General features: G+C 43.4%; 1 protein-coding gene across 7 annotated transcripts in view; it reads left to right on the forward strand.

Moving 5' to 3' along the window:
- CREBBP (CREB binding protein) overlaps positions 1-17,235 on the forward strand; it is a 97,186-nt gene that overhangs the window by 22,973 nt on the left and 56,978 nt on the right. For all 7 annotated transcript variants that reach the window (XM_068206566.1, XM_068206572.1, XM_068206567.1 and 4 more), the window contains one exon: positions 16,477-16,653. In XM_068206566.1, the coding sequence (XP_068062667.1) occupies positions 16,477-16,653 (177 nt within the window). The remainder of the gene's footprint in view (positions 1-16,476; positions 16,654-17,235) is intronic.

Here is a 17,235-nt window from a genome sequence, read left to right on the forward strand (position 1 = left end):
TGTGTTCTCAGAGTGACTGCAGCACAATATTGTCCTGGCTGCATGGCTGCTCTGCTTGTCAGGGGAGTTTTGGAAACAAAACAAATGCCCTTTGAAGCTTTTGGCAAATTAACTTAATTAAATAACTGCCTTTAGGACGGGAGGATCTTTGTACCCTGGTAATGGACAAGTGTTGGAACACCAGCAGTTGAAGATGAGCTTTCTCTCTTGGAACAAACAGTGGTGGCTCCCTTAGTCTGATATGGGGCATCTTGGGTTAAAAAGCGTTTCTGGATCATCCTCTGTGCAGCTGTTGTCAGTGAGGAATGTGTGTACAGGCCTGGTTTGTTAAACTGTTCGATCTTAATCCTGTTTAAAGACAGCCATCAGACCTTGCCTTGTTTAAAAGCCTGTTCAGAGTTGTCTCAGTAGCTTCGTGGGTATTGTTAAATCTTCAAGGAGATCATGTTTTATAGAAGGACTGGAAATGTCATAGTAGCTCCTGAAGTCACTGTGATGTTTCAAAACAAACATATTTGGCTCTTAAAGCTATTTTAAAATTATTTTAACAGTGTAAATTATTTATAGTTACATTTCTCCATAGTTAATATCAGGCTGTGATACTTGTGCTAAGTAGTTGTTTGGAGTAAGCAGTATTGATTTTTGTTTCTTTTAATGTATTTAATGTAACCTGTAGTGTGATTTTGTTTCTTGTCTGTTTTATTTTTCTCCTTAGTCTGCATTTGAAAAGTACAGTTACTTTTAGAGTCACAGCCTCTTCCTACAGTGTTTCCCCTTTTCCTTTAGGATTCATGTCTGTCAAGGAGAGTATACACTGTAAAGAAAGGACACAGAATCTATCTTTTCATTATATTTTGGAGATACTTTTCCTGTTGCTGTTCCTCCTCAGAGCTACTGTTGTCTTTCTGCCACCTCTGTGGAATATCACATTCCATGGCTTGCCTGATAATGTATCCTTGGCCAGCTTCTGGGAGATAAATGGGGGAAGAACCTCTTAAATAGTGCAACTGTTTTCTCTTACCAAAACAGCTTATTCCTTATAATACTTAATTTTTGGAGCATGACATGCTCTCCCTTTCCTTGGCTGTCTCCAGCCATCTATAGGCACTTCTGAGCTGCTGAGGTGCTGGCAGACACAGCTGGCAATTGTGTTGGGTACAGTCTGCAAGGCTGATATCCACAGTACAGGAAATAAAAGGAGGAGTGCAGACTTTCGGTTGAATTTGATATAGAATTCTGCATTTATAGAATCACAGAATCATGGAATGGTTTGGGTTGGAAGGACATTAAAGCTTATCTAGTGCCACCCCTGCCATGGGCAGGGGACACCTTCCACTGTCCCAGGGTGCTCCAAGCCCCCATGTCCAACCTGGCCTTGGGCACTGCCAGGGACCCAGGGGCACCCTGTGCCAGGACCTGCCCACCCTCACAGGGAAGAGTTATCTAATGTAAATATACAACTGAGTATCTGTTGAGGCCTATCTTCACTGAATTTCAGCCTTTCAAAATTCTCTTCTTAATATTGTTGAATTATTCTTTGTGTCCAAACTAGATTCTCTTGATGAAACAAACCTTTGAAACATCTACAGTTAATTTTGTGGTTCTGGTTAAGTTTCTGTTCTTGTATACTAAGAATAATTCTTGTTTATCTGAAGAAAGCCACTTCTCTGCTTGGCACTTATGAAAGCTCTTGAAGCAATTGGAATGCATTGATCAATTGTGGCTAATTATTCATTAGAGCTTTGAAGTTGTTGTTTGCAGAGGTGACACTCATTACAAAGTAAACCTTCTCAGCTTTATTTTGCTTCATAAGTACAACAGTGATACTGAATGCAGAAATTGTAGTGGATTCCATTGTGTTTGTACTCAGGCTTGTGCAGAATTTTGGAGATGTTTTCTTTCTTCAGGCATGTATACAGTTTAAGCATATGATAATTTGATTTTTTTTTTCCTGGGAAAAGTTGGTTTCCAGTTACATGTATTAAGAATCTGTTCTCTGTATATCCAGTCATTTGTAAAGAAGGTCCTCCCATGAAATTTTGTCTTTTTTATTTCAGTAATTGTGGGGAAACATAGGTTCATTTTTTTAAAAGGCCCTGGAATACTGAAGTTCTTTGGCCTCTGTGAAATGCTTGGAAGAGAATTTCACATCTTATTACAAGTGGTAATAAAATACTTGGTTTCTTTTTAATGGGATTTTAAAAATTTTATTTCTAGTTTTACCAAATTTTAGTAATAAAGGATGAAGTAAATTACAGTTATTCCTGGACATTTGAGTATTTTAATTTGAGTTAATTTACTGCTGAAGAACAAGACAGTAATTGCTTCATGAATCTGTTGTGGTAGGCCTTGGTTATAGCAATTAGCTTAAAGTGATGGGAGACTTTTGGAGCTTGGCTTCCTCTGAACAGTGGTAGCCAGATCATGATTTAATTATCAAATGTGATTCTTAAAATGTTACATTTTAAGGCTTTCTTGTTACTGACTTCAAAGTGAGTATTTTTAACTAAAAGTTTTGTCAAACTGCCAAACCTGCAGGTTGGTTTAGGTGAGTGCTCTCATCTCAGCTCAGATAACATCATTGCCACCATTCTTGCACTGGGACTGAATTCACTTTTTTTTTTTTTTGGTAACACCACTGGCTTTCTGCCATAAAATGATTAATCTTTTCCTTGCCTCTCCATCTGTCCCTCTGGCATATACATTCCAAGCGCCATGGTGACTTTCTTTTGGAACACATTACTATAGGATGAAATAGCAATTAGCAGAGACTTACTTTTTTTTTGTCAGTAAACAGATGCAAGATGATGCCAGTGTAGTAAAGAAAGCCTGTCTTTCCCCTTCACAAATGAGCATGAATTCCTAATGGACCTGTCTTCTGCGCTTCTCCGGGAGCCCTAATCGGTGAGGTGGACCTTGCTTCATGCTGGAGGTTTTGGCGTCATTCCAGAGGGAGATAAGAGTCCAAAGAGCAAAGTCCTCAGCCTGTGCTTGGTGGAAAGCTGCTCTTTGGTATCCAGTTTGTGAGCAAAGCACTGCTGGGAGTTGGGGCAGGAGCACCTAGGGCTGAGGAGGGATTAACTCCAGAGGGTTGATGTCAGATCATAGCAGCTCTGGAGCTCGTGTGTGTTCTGCTCACCTGGGATCCGGTGGTGAAGAGTGCAGATGGCAAGGCACAGGTCCCTGTCTCTGTGTGTTACCTCTCTGGGAAGCAGAAGTCAGCATTTTGAAAGCAGTTCAGTCCTCTTTCACTGTCACTAACTGCATTAAAAGCAGGTGAATTGCCTGTCAGTCTGAATTTCTTAGGTCTTCCATTACCTAGAGAAGATTGACTCCTTCATTCACAGTACTTTTTAGACTTCAGTTTGTAACTTCTGAGCATCTGAGACACCCAACTGTTTGATTTCCTTGTCTTGAGAGAGAGAATAAACATCCAAAGGAAGAAAGTTAAGACTATTTAAGCCAAGCAAGGTGACGTACTGCTTATAAAAACATTTCAGTGGATGGGAAGAGAGAAAAAGGGAACAAAATGCTGAGTGTTGTAACCGACTCATGTGTTGAAAGTCCAGATTTGAAGTAGGTGTGGTAATTTGATGGCAAGGGATTTAAAGGCTTAATCTAATAATGGAGTATGAAGTGGCTGATTTTGGTGAGGCCCATAAAAGAAGGAAATAAAGGGTGCTTGGGATGGCATGTTCCAGAAATTCTGAGTCATCCTGTCCTGTAGTGAAGTGGACAGCGACTGCCTGGAGGCAGGAGCAGGTAACTGTGTCTGTACCCAGTCATTCTCTGAACACAAAGGATACTGCTTGGTTGTGTAGGTCATAGTGGGAACTGCAAAACTTCCATTTTGTGCCAGCTTGCTCTATTTTCTAAAATAAAAACGAGAGAGAGAGAGAAGCGTCCCTGACATCTCAGTGATGTGACTGGGGATTTTGGGTGAGGCATGAGGTGCTGAGTAGCTGTGGCTCTGTAAGGGTTGGGGTGTTTGTGCACAGCTGCTCTCAGCCTAAGGCTATTGATGAAGTGGAACCTTGAAGTTCCAGCTCAGGCATTCAGAAAACGGCATCAGAGTTTATTTTACAGCAGCTCTTGAAGGGTGGGAATAGTCACTGTCTCCTCAGCCTTTAGTGTTTTGTATCACACACGGTTGTGTCAATGATACAGCAGGAGGAAGCAGGGAGAACGTCCTTCCTTGCAAATCCAGGGATTTAGAAGAAAGCAGTAGTGAGTGGCAGATGTGTTTTACTAGAGCAATTTACACTGTTGAACAGCCAAGCTCTCACGTATGCAACTCCTCAACACTGCTGTTAGTTTGTGAAGATCTGGCCTCTTATCAAAACAGATCAGATCTAGGATGCCTCTGCTCTCTCTCATCTTTAACTATGACAGGCATGTTCTGTTCTCTGAAATAATTTAAATTATTAATCTGGGACTTAAATTGGTTTTTAGCTTTCATACCATAAACTAAGTCCAGAATAATACAGGGATAGTGGTGGCTCACTAAAAGGCTGACTTTGTGACTTCCTCCTACAGTTATTTTGTCAGGTTCAAAGGTATGGGAAGAGTTTGGAGAGGGAAAAAAAGGTGGTTCTGACCTTCCTGTTTTCAGAGCAGATCAGAGTAGCACACCCAGTAGGTTGGGGCTGTGTGTCCTCACACTGCCACTGTCAAAGCTGCAGTTCTTTACAGCACCCCCACCACGGGGGTCTTCTGAACTGTTTCCTGTCAGGCTTTCAGCTCCCTCCTCTGTCCTCAGATAATCTCTGAGGTGCTGACAGGACAATGCTGGCAATGGTGGTGGCTCCTCGAGAGCCCTGGGTAGTGTCTGCTGCTAAATGCAGCGGGTGATGGCAGAGGTCTCTGTGCCTGCCTTCATGGAGATGTCAGTCTGTGAGTCTGTCGTGGTTTATTCCTGAATTTAGTGCTCCCACTGAGATTCTTCAACCCGTGCTACCACTCACTCAGTCTACTTTCCCTGCAGTGGGATGGAGAGGAGAATTGGAGGCAGAAAAGGCTGAGATAAGGACAATTTACTGGAAGCAGCAATGAGATAAGAAACAGGAACAGCGATGGTATTAATAATGAAAGTATATGAGAGAGGCAAGTGATTCACATGCAAAATGCACGGAACAGCATTACCCCCTCTCCCTCCTCCTGGCTTACAGGGCTCTCAGGGGGAACCCCTTCTCCCCAGAAGAGACTCCCTTTTTTTGGCAATGGCATGAGGTGGTTCAGAATAACCTCAGTATCCTGGCCCTACCCTGTCCTGACTACTGCAAAAAATTAATCCTGTCCTGGCTGGAACCAGGACATTACCCCTTATTCCATACCATGTACTCATGTCCAATTCCTATACCTTCCAACTAGCTACATGCATTTGTGTGTGTGTATAAATATATCTCCCACAAGCACAGATATAATTTCTGTAGTCAGTGGCCATCCCTTCAAGATATCTGTTGAGTTCATTTAGTCCGTGGCTGTGGATTCTATCAGTCCTAGATGTCTTCCAGGGCAGGAGGGCTGGTGTGCTGTTGCCTAGTTGCAAACTGCATCAGGAGCTCACATGGCATGATGTGGGAAAGGCACTTTCCCTCTGAACATCCAGCCCGGCTCTGGTAGTCAGGGTTACAGGAGAAGCTGTGCTTCAGGGCCATTCACTTTGGAAGCAGCTTGAACCTCTTCAGAGGCTGCCAGGATCTCTTTTTCAGTTTGGGTGTACCAGGCCTTGGATCCTTTGTATTTCTGACTCCAGGACTCATGGGGTCGTCCTCAAATCTCCCCAGGTATTTTATTTGACTTGCCAGGAAGGACCATTCTCCCTCACTGTAGAGCATGGTTTTTACATCCTTTCCTGTCCTGTCTGGCCCAGGGGCTACTGCTTGAACAACCTCTTGTTTGATCTGTTCAAAGCTTGTTGTTGTTCACTTTCAAATGTTGTTCCACTTGAAATCGTTTTTCTTCCGTGTCACAAGCTGACAATCTGACTGTACCCTGGGTTGTGCATCCTCCAAAAACGTACAGTGAGGCCCTTTAACCTTACTTTGCTTTATGGCAAAACCAGCCTTCAGGAGGATTTGGATTATCTTCTCCCCTTTATCAAAACCTTCCTGTGCCCTGTTCTCCCGTACAACGATGTCATCAATGTGCTGTAAATGTTCTGGAGCCTCACCCCTTTCCAGTGCAGTCTGGATCAGTCCCTGACAAGTAGTGGAGCTGTGTTTCTACCCCTGGGGCATGTCCAACTCCCAGTAATGGTGTGACTTCATTCAGGCCACCATAGTCCACTGTCAGTCAGCACTTTCCACTGGCCGTGTGGCTGTTAAAGGGTGAGGAGGTCTGGCTGAGCTCTCCAATCCATGGCCCATCCCATGGATGGGGTCCCGCAGGGCCGGCTGGTGCCGTGTGGCCAACAGGGCACTGTTGTGGTAGTGATCAGTACTTGTTGTTCTTCATCCCTCATCAGTCTCACAGCAGAAGGGTACTCTGAGAGACCAGACAAGAATTCAGCTGTCAAATTCTGTCTGTCTCTACAGCAGCTCTTCTAAAAGCCCAGTGATTCCCTTTTGGGACCTTGAAATACCCTCTCCTGAGGTGATCCATGCCAAGGATGCCTGGGGCCTCTGGGCCAGTCACAATGGAGTGTTTTGCCAGTTATTCCCAGTCAGGCTCACTTCAGCTTTCAGTACAATCAGGTGTTGGGATCCCCTTGCCACCCCAAACACAGAGATGGATTCTGCCCCTATGGATCTCAGTGGCATCAGGGGACATTGTGTGCTGTTATCAACTAAAGCCTTATATTCTTGTGTGTCTGATGTGCTAGGCCATGGGCCCACACAGTCCAAGAGATCCAACAGTCCTTTTTCTCCACCTGGCTGGGGGGCAGGGCCCCTCTAGTTCTGATCGTAGTACTTGTTTCTCTCTTCTTGCAAATATGAACCAGAGGTCTCTTCAAGAGGATGTGAAATAACATCAGCCCTTCATTCTGTCTGAGGTCGTGCCCACAGGAAACTGGAGGGGCATTTATCCTTGAAGAATTTCCTGTGGTGGTTGTTCTCACTTTCAACTCTCATGCTCATGCTGCCGGGGCAGAGGTGGGATTTTCATCCCTCTTCTTCATGTCCTCTGTGACCATGCAGGTAGAACCAGAGGTTACCTTGTGGTGTGTCCCCTCTCAAGCTGGGGGCAGCTTGCTCGCAGTAGCAGAGATTCTGGTCCGTACTGGAGTCCACGTGGGACTTTTACTTTCTAGTTTGCTCCATCTGATCTGTCCACAGTCTTGGTCAGTCCTTCCACAGATTGGTAGGGAGGAAAAAAGATGATCTTCGTATTGCAGAGTTAAGGAGTCACCTGAAGCCCTGTTCTCCTTTCACTGACATCATCGCCAGTGCGTTGGCCTATGGCCATGGCGCACTCCATGCAAACTTCGCCACGTGGATTGTGTACTTAACATCCGAGGGAAATTAAAAACCCTCAAAAACTCTTGTGACAGTCCTGAAGGAGGAAATGGGGGTGGAAAGCTGGGGAAAACCATTCTCTCCTCTTCCCCCACAGACTGTGTACGATTATTAATGGATTCCCAAAGGTGGTGAGGGCAGGAGAGCAGCACTGAACACCCATCCCAAATGACCCTCATTGCTCTCGATGTCATCATGCCATAAACTGATACCCCGCAGGACAGCCACAAAGCCATCGTGCTCCCTCTCCCTGCTCTGAGGAAGGCTGCTTAAGGAAACAGGTTAAGTACCACACCCACAAGAGCAAAGCAGCCCTCTGACCAGCGGCTCCATACCTAATATAGCAAAGGCTCAGATAAATTTCTTTCCAACTCGCTTCGGCAGATCTGTTGTTATCTCAACCCTTGGAGTCTCAGATAAGACTGTTGTGGTTTAAGAATGGTGTTCCCCAATTTAGTGCTGGAAACTGAGACTCTCCCTGACCCCCTTCCCCTGCGGTGGGCTAGAGAGGATAGAGGCACAAAAGGCAAAGATCACGGGTTCAGATAAGAGCAAGAAACAGCAGTGAGATAAAACAAAGAGAGGTGAATGATTTACATGCAAAATGCTCAGAAAACCCCTTCTCCCTGGAAGAGACTCCCTTTCCCCTGCCCTCAGCAGTGATGGGAGGTGGTACAGAATGACCTCTGTGTCCTGGACGTGCCCCCTCCCAGCTACTGCAAAAAATAAATCTGTCCTGGACAGAACCACGACTGTGTCATAATCTACCTGTCCGTCTCTCTGCTTGGTAATCTTGGGAACTTAATTATCTGTGAGGCTATTAAGAAAAATGGGTCAAATTGACCAGTGATTTCCAAAGTGATTAGAGAAAAATTGATCTGAGGGAGGGGGAGATGTGCAGTTTCCCTAGGATGCCTGACAAACAGTATAACTGGTTTGTGATCCTGCAATCAATGTCAGTCTGAAGAGGCAACTTAATTGCTGCAGGATTGAGTGAGTGGATGGAATTCTGTGCTGGAGTCCATCCTGTCTGTGATCTCATGTCTTGACAGGAGCCATCACCTGGAGCTGCACTCAGCCATGCTCAGTTCTGGGGTACACAGGAGGGTGCAATTGTTTGATTCATTTTTTGGCTTCTGTTCTGCACCCCTGCCTTCCTGGACTTTGGTCCCTGGGTTGGTTAATGGACTCTAGTTATAGTCTCAATTATTTTTGCTTACAGAGATAATTTTTCTTCTCATCTTTTGGTGTTGTCTCTGGACAAGCAGAAGAGAATTTGTAATTGATCTTTCTATTATAAGGTTCCATTTTATAAAGACTAGAGCATATAGAAATGACAGTGGTACAAAGACAGGATATCTCTGATTTGTGGCCTTGTGATTTTTGTGAACTAACTCCTGTTGACGAGTAGAAGCACACACTATTTAAATAAAACATTAATATAATCTTAACTATTTCAGTGGTATTTAGTCACTTCTGTTTTTTTCTAATTTTGGCTCTGAAGCTACAGAGCTTTAGCTCCTACCTGTTGATGTCTTTACTAAATAGAAAATATTTCTGTTATCACCTTTTTATTCTCAAAATCAGTACTTTAGAATGACATCAGCCCTTGCCTTAATAACATAAGCAAATTAATAAGCTTAAATAGTAAGCTAAATTAATTAGGCTATTAGATTGCAATTAGCCTTTCTTTGGCCGTGCCCATTAGTCCTTTGAACACTACTTGAGGCCTCTCTGGATTCTGTCATTTTTACCTGTCATTCCTGAGCTACTACAGCGTGTTGGTCATTGTTGCAGCAGCATTCCCGTCACTCCAGACAAATAACGATGGCACTTTCCCCTTATCCAATTGTCTTTTCATCCCTCCTGTTGGCATATTGAGAGCTCACATTTGTTCTTCTTCAAGCATTTTGCAGATTCATGGCTTTCAAAGTCTGGCCAAGCTTGTCTCATTTGCTTCCTTTCTTTCCAGGCTGTTTTCTAGTCAAAAAATCCAGCAGATACTGAATTGAATATTAATGACAACTATTTTTATTTTATAGGATTGGATCATAATCAGATTACTTCAGCCAGGCTTATTTTCCACTGAGCCCATGCTGCTTTGAGTTCTCTGATTTTTATATCAACCTTTCAGTATTTTTTCTGTTGTCAGCTCAGTCCAAATCTCATTGTAGTTTTGGTTTTAAATACTTGCCCTAATAACCTTCTTCCATTTTTGTACAGAGTCAATGCTTAAAAAATTAATGAAAATCAACATTGAACTTGGAGATAAGTTTGTTGCTTTAGGGGTTTGGTTTGGGTAGTTTTGGGGTTTTTTTTTTGACTAATCTGTCTGGGCCAGCTAATTAAAAAAAAAAGATAATTATGGCATTAACTTTAGGTAGGTAGTGGTGGTATAAGATAGAAACCCAGGAGTGTTATCAGAGGTGGGTGCTGCTTCTTGGCACTTGATTACAAATGCAGGTGCTTTCTCTCTCACCGGAAAATTGAGGCTGAACTCAGTCTGTCCTGCCAGACCTTTTATTAAATTTGAAAACCCTGGAGTGAAAAGTGAGCTGAGGCAACAGAGGAGAGCAGAATTTCCCAAAGGAAAAGGGATTTCAAGGAGCATAGCTGCATGCAGTTGTGAGGTTTGTGACAGTGTGTTGGAGAGGAAACTAAAAGGGGAGTAGGAAATGATGTGCTTGAAGAGGGGTGGGGTTTGCAGCCCTTGTGTGGTTGCATGTCCTGGGAGCCCTGGAGGAATGTGGTGATGGAGTACCCTGGATTGCAGGAGTGAGAGGTGTGGTGGTGGAGGTGAGGGAACAGTTGATAAAAACTTAAAGGAGGGAAGGGCAGAGTTTATTTGCAGCCTGAACACTTGGTGTACAAGAGGGAGCATTACCCATCTCCTTGATGCTGGGCTAGAGGAGGAAGTACTGGGGTATGTATGTCAGTGTTGCTACAGAAGGGAGGGGAAAAGGAAGATTTAAAAGCAGAAGGAACAACACAGTGTGGAGATCCAGTCTGCTCTGAAAGGTGTCTTCAGGATTAGATTGGTGAACTTCTCACTTGTCACATCACCTGTGAGCTGCACCCTCAGATGAGGTTTTGTAGGTTTGGTCACAAGCTTCCTCTATAAAATCTATGAAATTCTAGGAACTAGAGGAAATGGAATTGCAGTTCTGCTTTGAAGAGAACTAAGAAGCAAAGCAGGAGAAGCACCTCCCACAGCTGCTGCTCAGAGCACTGCAGTGTGATGGCTCCTGTAGTCCAAGGCAGCTGAACAAAGGTTTTAAGTGTTGGGAGGGGTTTTTAGCTTGGAAGTTTGTACATTCCTTGGCTTTTGAGAGTAGAGTGAAATACCCTATTTCCTATCCACACTCACTAATAGATTCCAGTATCTTAGAGAGTTGCCATAGTGATAAAAAAGGGAACAGAATCTACTTGTCTTCCTGGGATAGCAGAATTATTAAATTAAATGCTCTTTTCCATTAAAGGAGAGTGTAATTATCATATTTCTGAGAACTGTTTTAGAGCAGAAGTAATGTGTTTAAGGTGGTGTCCTGCATTAATCGTGTTCCTTCTTGAGGCACCTCTAGCCTTAACTTGCACTTGGGATACACCCCTTTATCTCTCCCACTGCAGCTGGTGGAACAGAACAACACCTTTCTTGGGAAAGTCTGCTCCACTCCATGAGAATTCATGCAGCTGTGACCACAAAGAGCTAGGCCAAAGAAGCAAGATTTTCCCAAAATTGCAGCACAGAAATGGAAATGTAAGACGTGAGTTGCAGAGGATGATGTGGGATGAAAGGAGCCACCATGGGATGGAGTGCAGGGAACAGGGCTGAAAGTGGTGGCAGGAAGAGAAAGGAGATGAAATGATGGAGGGGAGCAAAGGCAACATGTAGGGAACATCCATGAGCTTAGAACAAAATGGGAGTGAACAACATAACCCAAGTTGTCAGGGAGAAGCTTTCAGCTTTTGGTGTAATGGAGATGCACTGGATGGAAGGTGGAGTAGCCCTGTGATGCACATCCATGCCTGCTTCATGCAGGTGGAAAAAGAAACAACTCACACTGGGTTGCTCTTTGCTTCCCTTCCTCTTAGAAAAGTAAATTTAACAAACTTTAAGCCAAATACAAATCTTTGTGATGGCTCAGAGTTCCCCATGAAAATGACCATTCTTACCAGGTTGTAAACTGCAGTGTTCTTGCCAGTTTATCTTCTTTGGTGACTTTTAATTTCCTGGTGATCTTCCCCTGAACTACCTATTTTGGGATCAGAGTTCTGTTTCAGAAATATGAAAACAAAGGTCTTCTGAGTATCTGCCTTTCCTTAGCTGCTTGGAAAAAACCTGAAAGCAGAGGCAGGAGTTAGGGTGTTTGAGCCTTCCGAGTCCTTTGCTTGGAGCTGCCAGTTTCCATTTGCAGAATAACCAAGCAGGATAAACTCTCTACAATGTGTAGGCTCAATCTTGTCCATATATTTACCAGTTGTTTTTAGAGATTTCAGTCAGCCATGGCTTAAAGCTCCACAGCAGTCACTGGGCTCAGCATTCAGATAATTAACCAGGAATTGCAGTTTGTGCCGCGCTCTCGGGTGTCTTTCAGTGTGTGATACGCAGGGATCTGCCCGATTCTTCCTTCCCTTCCCCCTCCTGTGTGCTGCCTTCCCACCAGGGAGGAGCTGACTGGTTTGCTTTGCTGGAGTCCCTACCTGGCTGTGTTTGGAATCAATTCCCAGCTGCTCCCCAGGGTACCAGGACCAGCTCTGGAACGCTGTGGATCTCAGTGCTGTTTGTCAGCAGGTTGTTCTGCCACTGAAACTCCTTGCTGATCCCAGACTTGGTTGGAAGCTGTTAAAAATGGATAAGAGTTTGTTTGTTCGAGCAGGTTTCACATTGTATTGTGCATTCTTAGTCTCTGGAAATCACAGTCCTGTTAATTTGAATTCTTCCCAGGAAGAACTGAATTTAAACCCCTCTGAAACCACAAATATCTATCAGTTTTAATAAACTCATCTTCTGGATGATCCCTCCTAATTTTTGTCTCCATATTTACTTCAGGGATTGCCACCTAAGAAAGGTTTTTCCACTTATTCAGACTATTTTTTTAGAAGATTAACTTCAAACAAAAAATAAGTCTTTAGTACTTTGTTTCATTGTGAGTAATTTACAAAAGTGAAGTGTAGGGTTAAAAGGCATGTCTGATGTTTTACAATGTTGTCAAATATTGCTTGTTTTTGAAAGTTACAGACTGGTGTAACTTTCAAAAAGAACTTTCAGAAAGACTTTAGGTTCCTTTCCCTTATGAAAGCACAGCTTTGGACACTGAAATACAATGTGGCAGAGAGCAGGTTAACCAAAATACAAGGTTTCAAATGGAAGCTGTTCTGCTTCCAGCTGGATTTCAAAGAACGGCAAAGCATTTCTTAACATTTCAATCAAGTATTTATTACTTAATGACCACCTAGAGTAAGAAGAATTATCCTCATCCTATTAAGCACTCAGCTTGGAAGATTTGAAAGGTTGCTTTGTTGTTGTACAGAGTTGTGATATGTCTAATAACAAGATCTATTGAGAAGGAAATGTTAAAATAAAACAACCATGTGGTGGTATCTGTTAGGATTGCAGAGCCTTGGTGCTTTGGGGATCTTTGGGTCATTTAGAGTTTTAACAAATTTGAAACTGCCTTTTGAGACCAAAATATTTCTAATATTTTTCCTAAAAATCAATTTTAAACACTCTTCCTTTAATCAAAAAGCATTAATATTCCTTGATAACGAGATGAGAATACCTCTCTGTTTCTTTTGGAGCAAAAACTTAAATTTGAGGTAAAATTTACTCAACGTTCTCACTGCCCAAAGAAAATCTCTCTTCTGCTCTTTGAAAATGCAGCTCTATAAGATTCTGCCAGAAGCTTTTAACACCAGGCTTCCAAGCCCAGCACATCCATTGGGCATTCATTGCCTGCACTGAGCCTTTTCCATCTCCTCCTTGGTGCCTGAGTCTGCTCCTTCCATGAGCTGCCAGGCCCAGGGAGGGCTCTGCTTGCCATGGGGTGGCCCATGGAACCATGGCAAGAGGTTTGAGCAGCATTCCTGTCTCCCAGTTTGGGTTCCCCACGGCTCTCCCAGTGCTGAGGTGACTGGAAAGATTTGCAGGAAGTGTAGTGGTGGTTGCCAGAGAGGTCTGTATATTATTCCATTCAAAAAACTCCTCCAAACTTTCAAGCAAGTTCAAAGACTGGAAGGGCAAAGTCCTTCCAACAACGAAGTTTGTAGTTAGGAATTAGACATGAGGAGACTGACGAACAGCCCCAGAGTTAATGTTCCTATTTCTGGCTTCTGAAAGGTTTCAGTAGTTCTCCTAAGCTTTCTCAGAATCTCACTTTTAGTTTCAGAAATTTTCTTCACTGTTGAGCTGATAGACCCCTACAGCATTAATGAACAGCTGTCATTATCAGATGACACTTTCTCATACCTTGTCTGAAATAGTGGGTTGAGTGGGTAATTTTATTAAATGCTTTGCTATTAATTCTTCAGAGAAAGCTGCCAAAATCTGTGGTGTAATAAATAATAATTAAACTAATTTCTCTAAACATGCAGTCTGCAAACAAACACAGAAATACAGAAAATTAAATTCTTGATATTTGTGCAATGTGACAGTAGCTAATGCCACTTCTCTTTAAAAGCAGTCTTGGGGCTAAACTTTAGATGCTAATTTTTGGTCTTACTTGCTATTTGAATTATTCAGCTCTACTCTGGGACGCAGCACATATTTGATAACCTCATATATTGCAAAGTAACAGCTTTTGGGATTTTTTTAATGTGTAAAGATAGAACGTCTTGTACAGTGAAGAAAGGCCCAAATCTGGCAACAGTCACTGGGCAGGATGCAGGGAAAGGGAGCATTTCTAACATAAAACTACTTGGAGAGTGGCAGGGCCAGCTGTCTGAAACCAGAGGGTACAAAGTACAGGGACAAAGAGGGCAGGGCCCAGTCAAATTGTGTTTATTGGACTCTGCCCCAGTGTAATCTGCTGCTTGTAACTGGTGCTTCTTCAACTGCTCGTTCAGCCCGATTCCTGTAAGCATAAAAAGCAACCCCTGAATAATCCCTCATTATGAGGTTTTCCAGTGATAAGCTGATGTGAGCAGTCCTTCTTCCAGCTGTGGGAATAGTCCCTGAGTCCCTGCCTGCAAGGGAAGGGAAGAGACCAGGACCATAGAACACCACTGTGTTCTATGAGGAAGGAAAGGCTGGAGAGGTAAACGGAAGAGGAAAATAGGATTTACTATTTCAAATAAAGACTTTTCTCAATGGGTGGTTGGATTCATTTAGGACCAGGTCACAAAGTCACCTAGAAATCCTCCCAGTGTGAGGCAAGGGGGTGAACAAATATGATCCATTGAGTAGGTGCTGTGGGAGAGACTGAGGGGACTCAGCCTGGAGAGGAAAAGGCTCGGGGAGACCTTCTCACTCTCTTCAACTCCCTGACAGGAGGGTGGACACAGGCTCTGTTCCCACAGGACAAGGGACAGGATGAGAGGGAATGGCCTCAAGCTGTGCCAGGGGATGTCCAGGCTGGACATCAGGAGGAATTTCTCCATGGAAAGGGTGCTCAGGCATTGTAAGGGACATCAGGAGGAATTTCTCCATGGAAAGGGTGCTCAGGCATTGTAAGGGACATCAGGAGGAATTTCTCCATGGAAAGGATGGTCAGGCATTGTAAGGGACATCAGGAGGAATTTCTCCATGGAAAGGATGGTCAGGCATTGTAAGGGACATCAGGAGGAATTTCTCCATGGAAAGGGTGCTCAGGCATTGTAAGGGACATCAGGAGGAATTTCTCCATGGAAAGGATGGTCAGGCATTGTAAGGGACATCAGGAGGAATTTCTCCATGGAAAGGATGCTCAGGCATTGTAAGGGACATCAGGAGGAATTTCTCCATGGAAAGGATGGTCAGGCATTGTAAGGGACATCAGGAGGAATTTCTCCATGGAAAGGATGCTCAGGCATTGTAAGGGACATCAGGAGGAATTTCTCCATGGAAATGATGGTCAGGCATTGTAAGGGACATCAGGAGGAATTTCTCCATGGAAAGGATGGTCAGGCATTGTAAGGGACATCAGGAGGAATTTCTCCATGGAAAGGATGGTCAGGCATTGTAAGGGACATCAGGAGGAATTTCTCCATGGAAAGGATGGTCAGGCATTGTAAGGCACCACCCAGGGAGGTGGTGGAATCCCCATCCCTGGAAGAGTCCAAGGAAAGGCTGGATGTGGCACGCAGGGCTCTGGGCTGGGTGACAAGGTGTGATGGGTCTCAGGGTTGGACTCTTGGAGGTCTTTTCCAACCTCAGTGATTCTGTGGTTCCAGTGGAGGAGATTTCACCGATGGGGGAGACTCCTGCAGGCCAAGTGGCTCTTTGGATGTACAATGCTCTCTCCAGTCATTCAGGGGGAGTTGTGTTTCTGTCTTCTAGTCTTGGAGAGTTCTCAGGGTGTCATTTATCAAGGCTGTCAGTCTTAGACATCTTTTTGCTCAGACACTTCTCGAGTACCAAAACATAAGTTGATAACCATTTGCTCGATGCCTCTATATATTCCCCTCCCTTCCCATCTGTCTCTGTGCAAAGTCATGCTTTGTGCTCAGAATGCACAAAGTATCACAGGATTTGAAGTTTGCTTGCTCTTCCAAAGTTCCTGTAGTGTTGGAAAAAGTAATTTCTATTCATGTGGATTGAGAAGGATGAGCTTGTTTTTTTTCCTTTGATTTTGTAAGTTGAATTGCAAGACTTCAGCCCCACACAGCAGTATACATTTGTAAAATATCTTTTTAGGATATATTTTAACTTGGTAAAAGTTGTGAAATTGTGAATTTAATACTGAGAATTTAATATTGAGAAACTTATACTGGAATTTGGTCTTTGCGAATGCAAAGACAGATATTTGACATGTGTTTGGGTTTTTTAAATCTTCCTTTGGAATCACGCAAATTCTAATAATTTCATTCATTCATTCTTTTCCAGCTGGGAATGACAGGTAACACTACTCCCTTTGGGCAGCCTTTCAGTCAAACTGGAGGGCAGCAGATGGGAGCTGCAGGAGTGAATCCTCAGTTGCCGAACAAGCCAGGCATGGCCAACAGCCTGTCTCCCTTCCCTGCCGACATCAAGAGTACTCCCGTCACCAGTGTGCCAAACATGGTGAGTTGGACCTGCTGCTTCCAGCATTCTTTACCTCTTCCTAGTGCTTTCTAAGTTCTTGGGTGATCCAGCTTCTGCAGCACTATCAAATTACCTCTCCACGGTCATTTAAGCATCAGAGTTGTTCCGTGGCTTCTCACTTCCATTCTGCAGTGTGTACATAAAACTTCTGTCCATTTTTATGCAGTGGTTATACTTTCTCAAGGATCACAATTATAAAAACTACATTGTATCCTTTCATTTTGGCTGGTATATTTAGTTTCAAACCAGATAAAAATGTCTTCTTCAAGTTCTGTGTGTCAATTAGAATGTGTTGGTGAATGTGTTCACCACCTTCCTGAAACTAAAGCGTACCTCATATCCTTTGAAACTGATGTGGTAAACACCCCACATGCTTCTCACTTTATACTGTGGCTGACTTGCATGTCACAAACTTGCAAGAACAGTTCTTACTAGGACACCTTGAAAGTTTATAGTATGATGTTTACCAGAGCTCTCTTTATAAAGTTAAATGAAATATTCCCATTTGTCTCAGGATGTTGCGTATTAATCAAACTGCTTGTGTTGTTTCTATGGAAACTC

Source organism: Anomalospiza imberbis, chromosome 16 (genome assembly GCF_031753505.1).
Source record: "Anomalospiza imberbis isolate Cuckoo-Finch-1a 21T00152 chromosome 16, ASM3175350v1, whole genome shotgun sequence".
Classification (NCBI taxonomy): Eukaryota; Metazoa; Chordata; class Aves; order Passeriformes; family Viduidae; genus Anomalospiza; species Anomalospiza imberbis.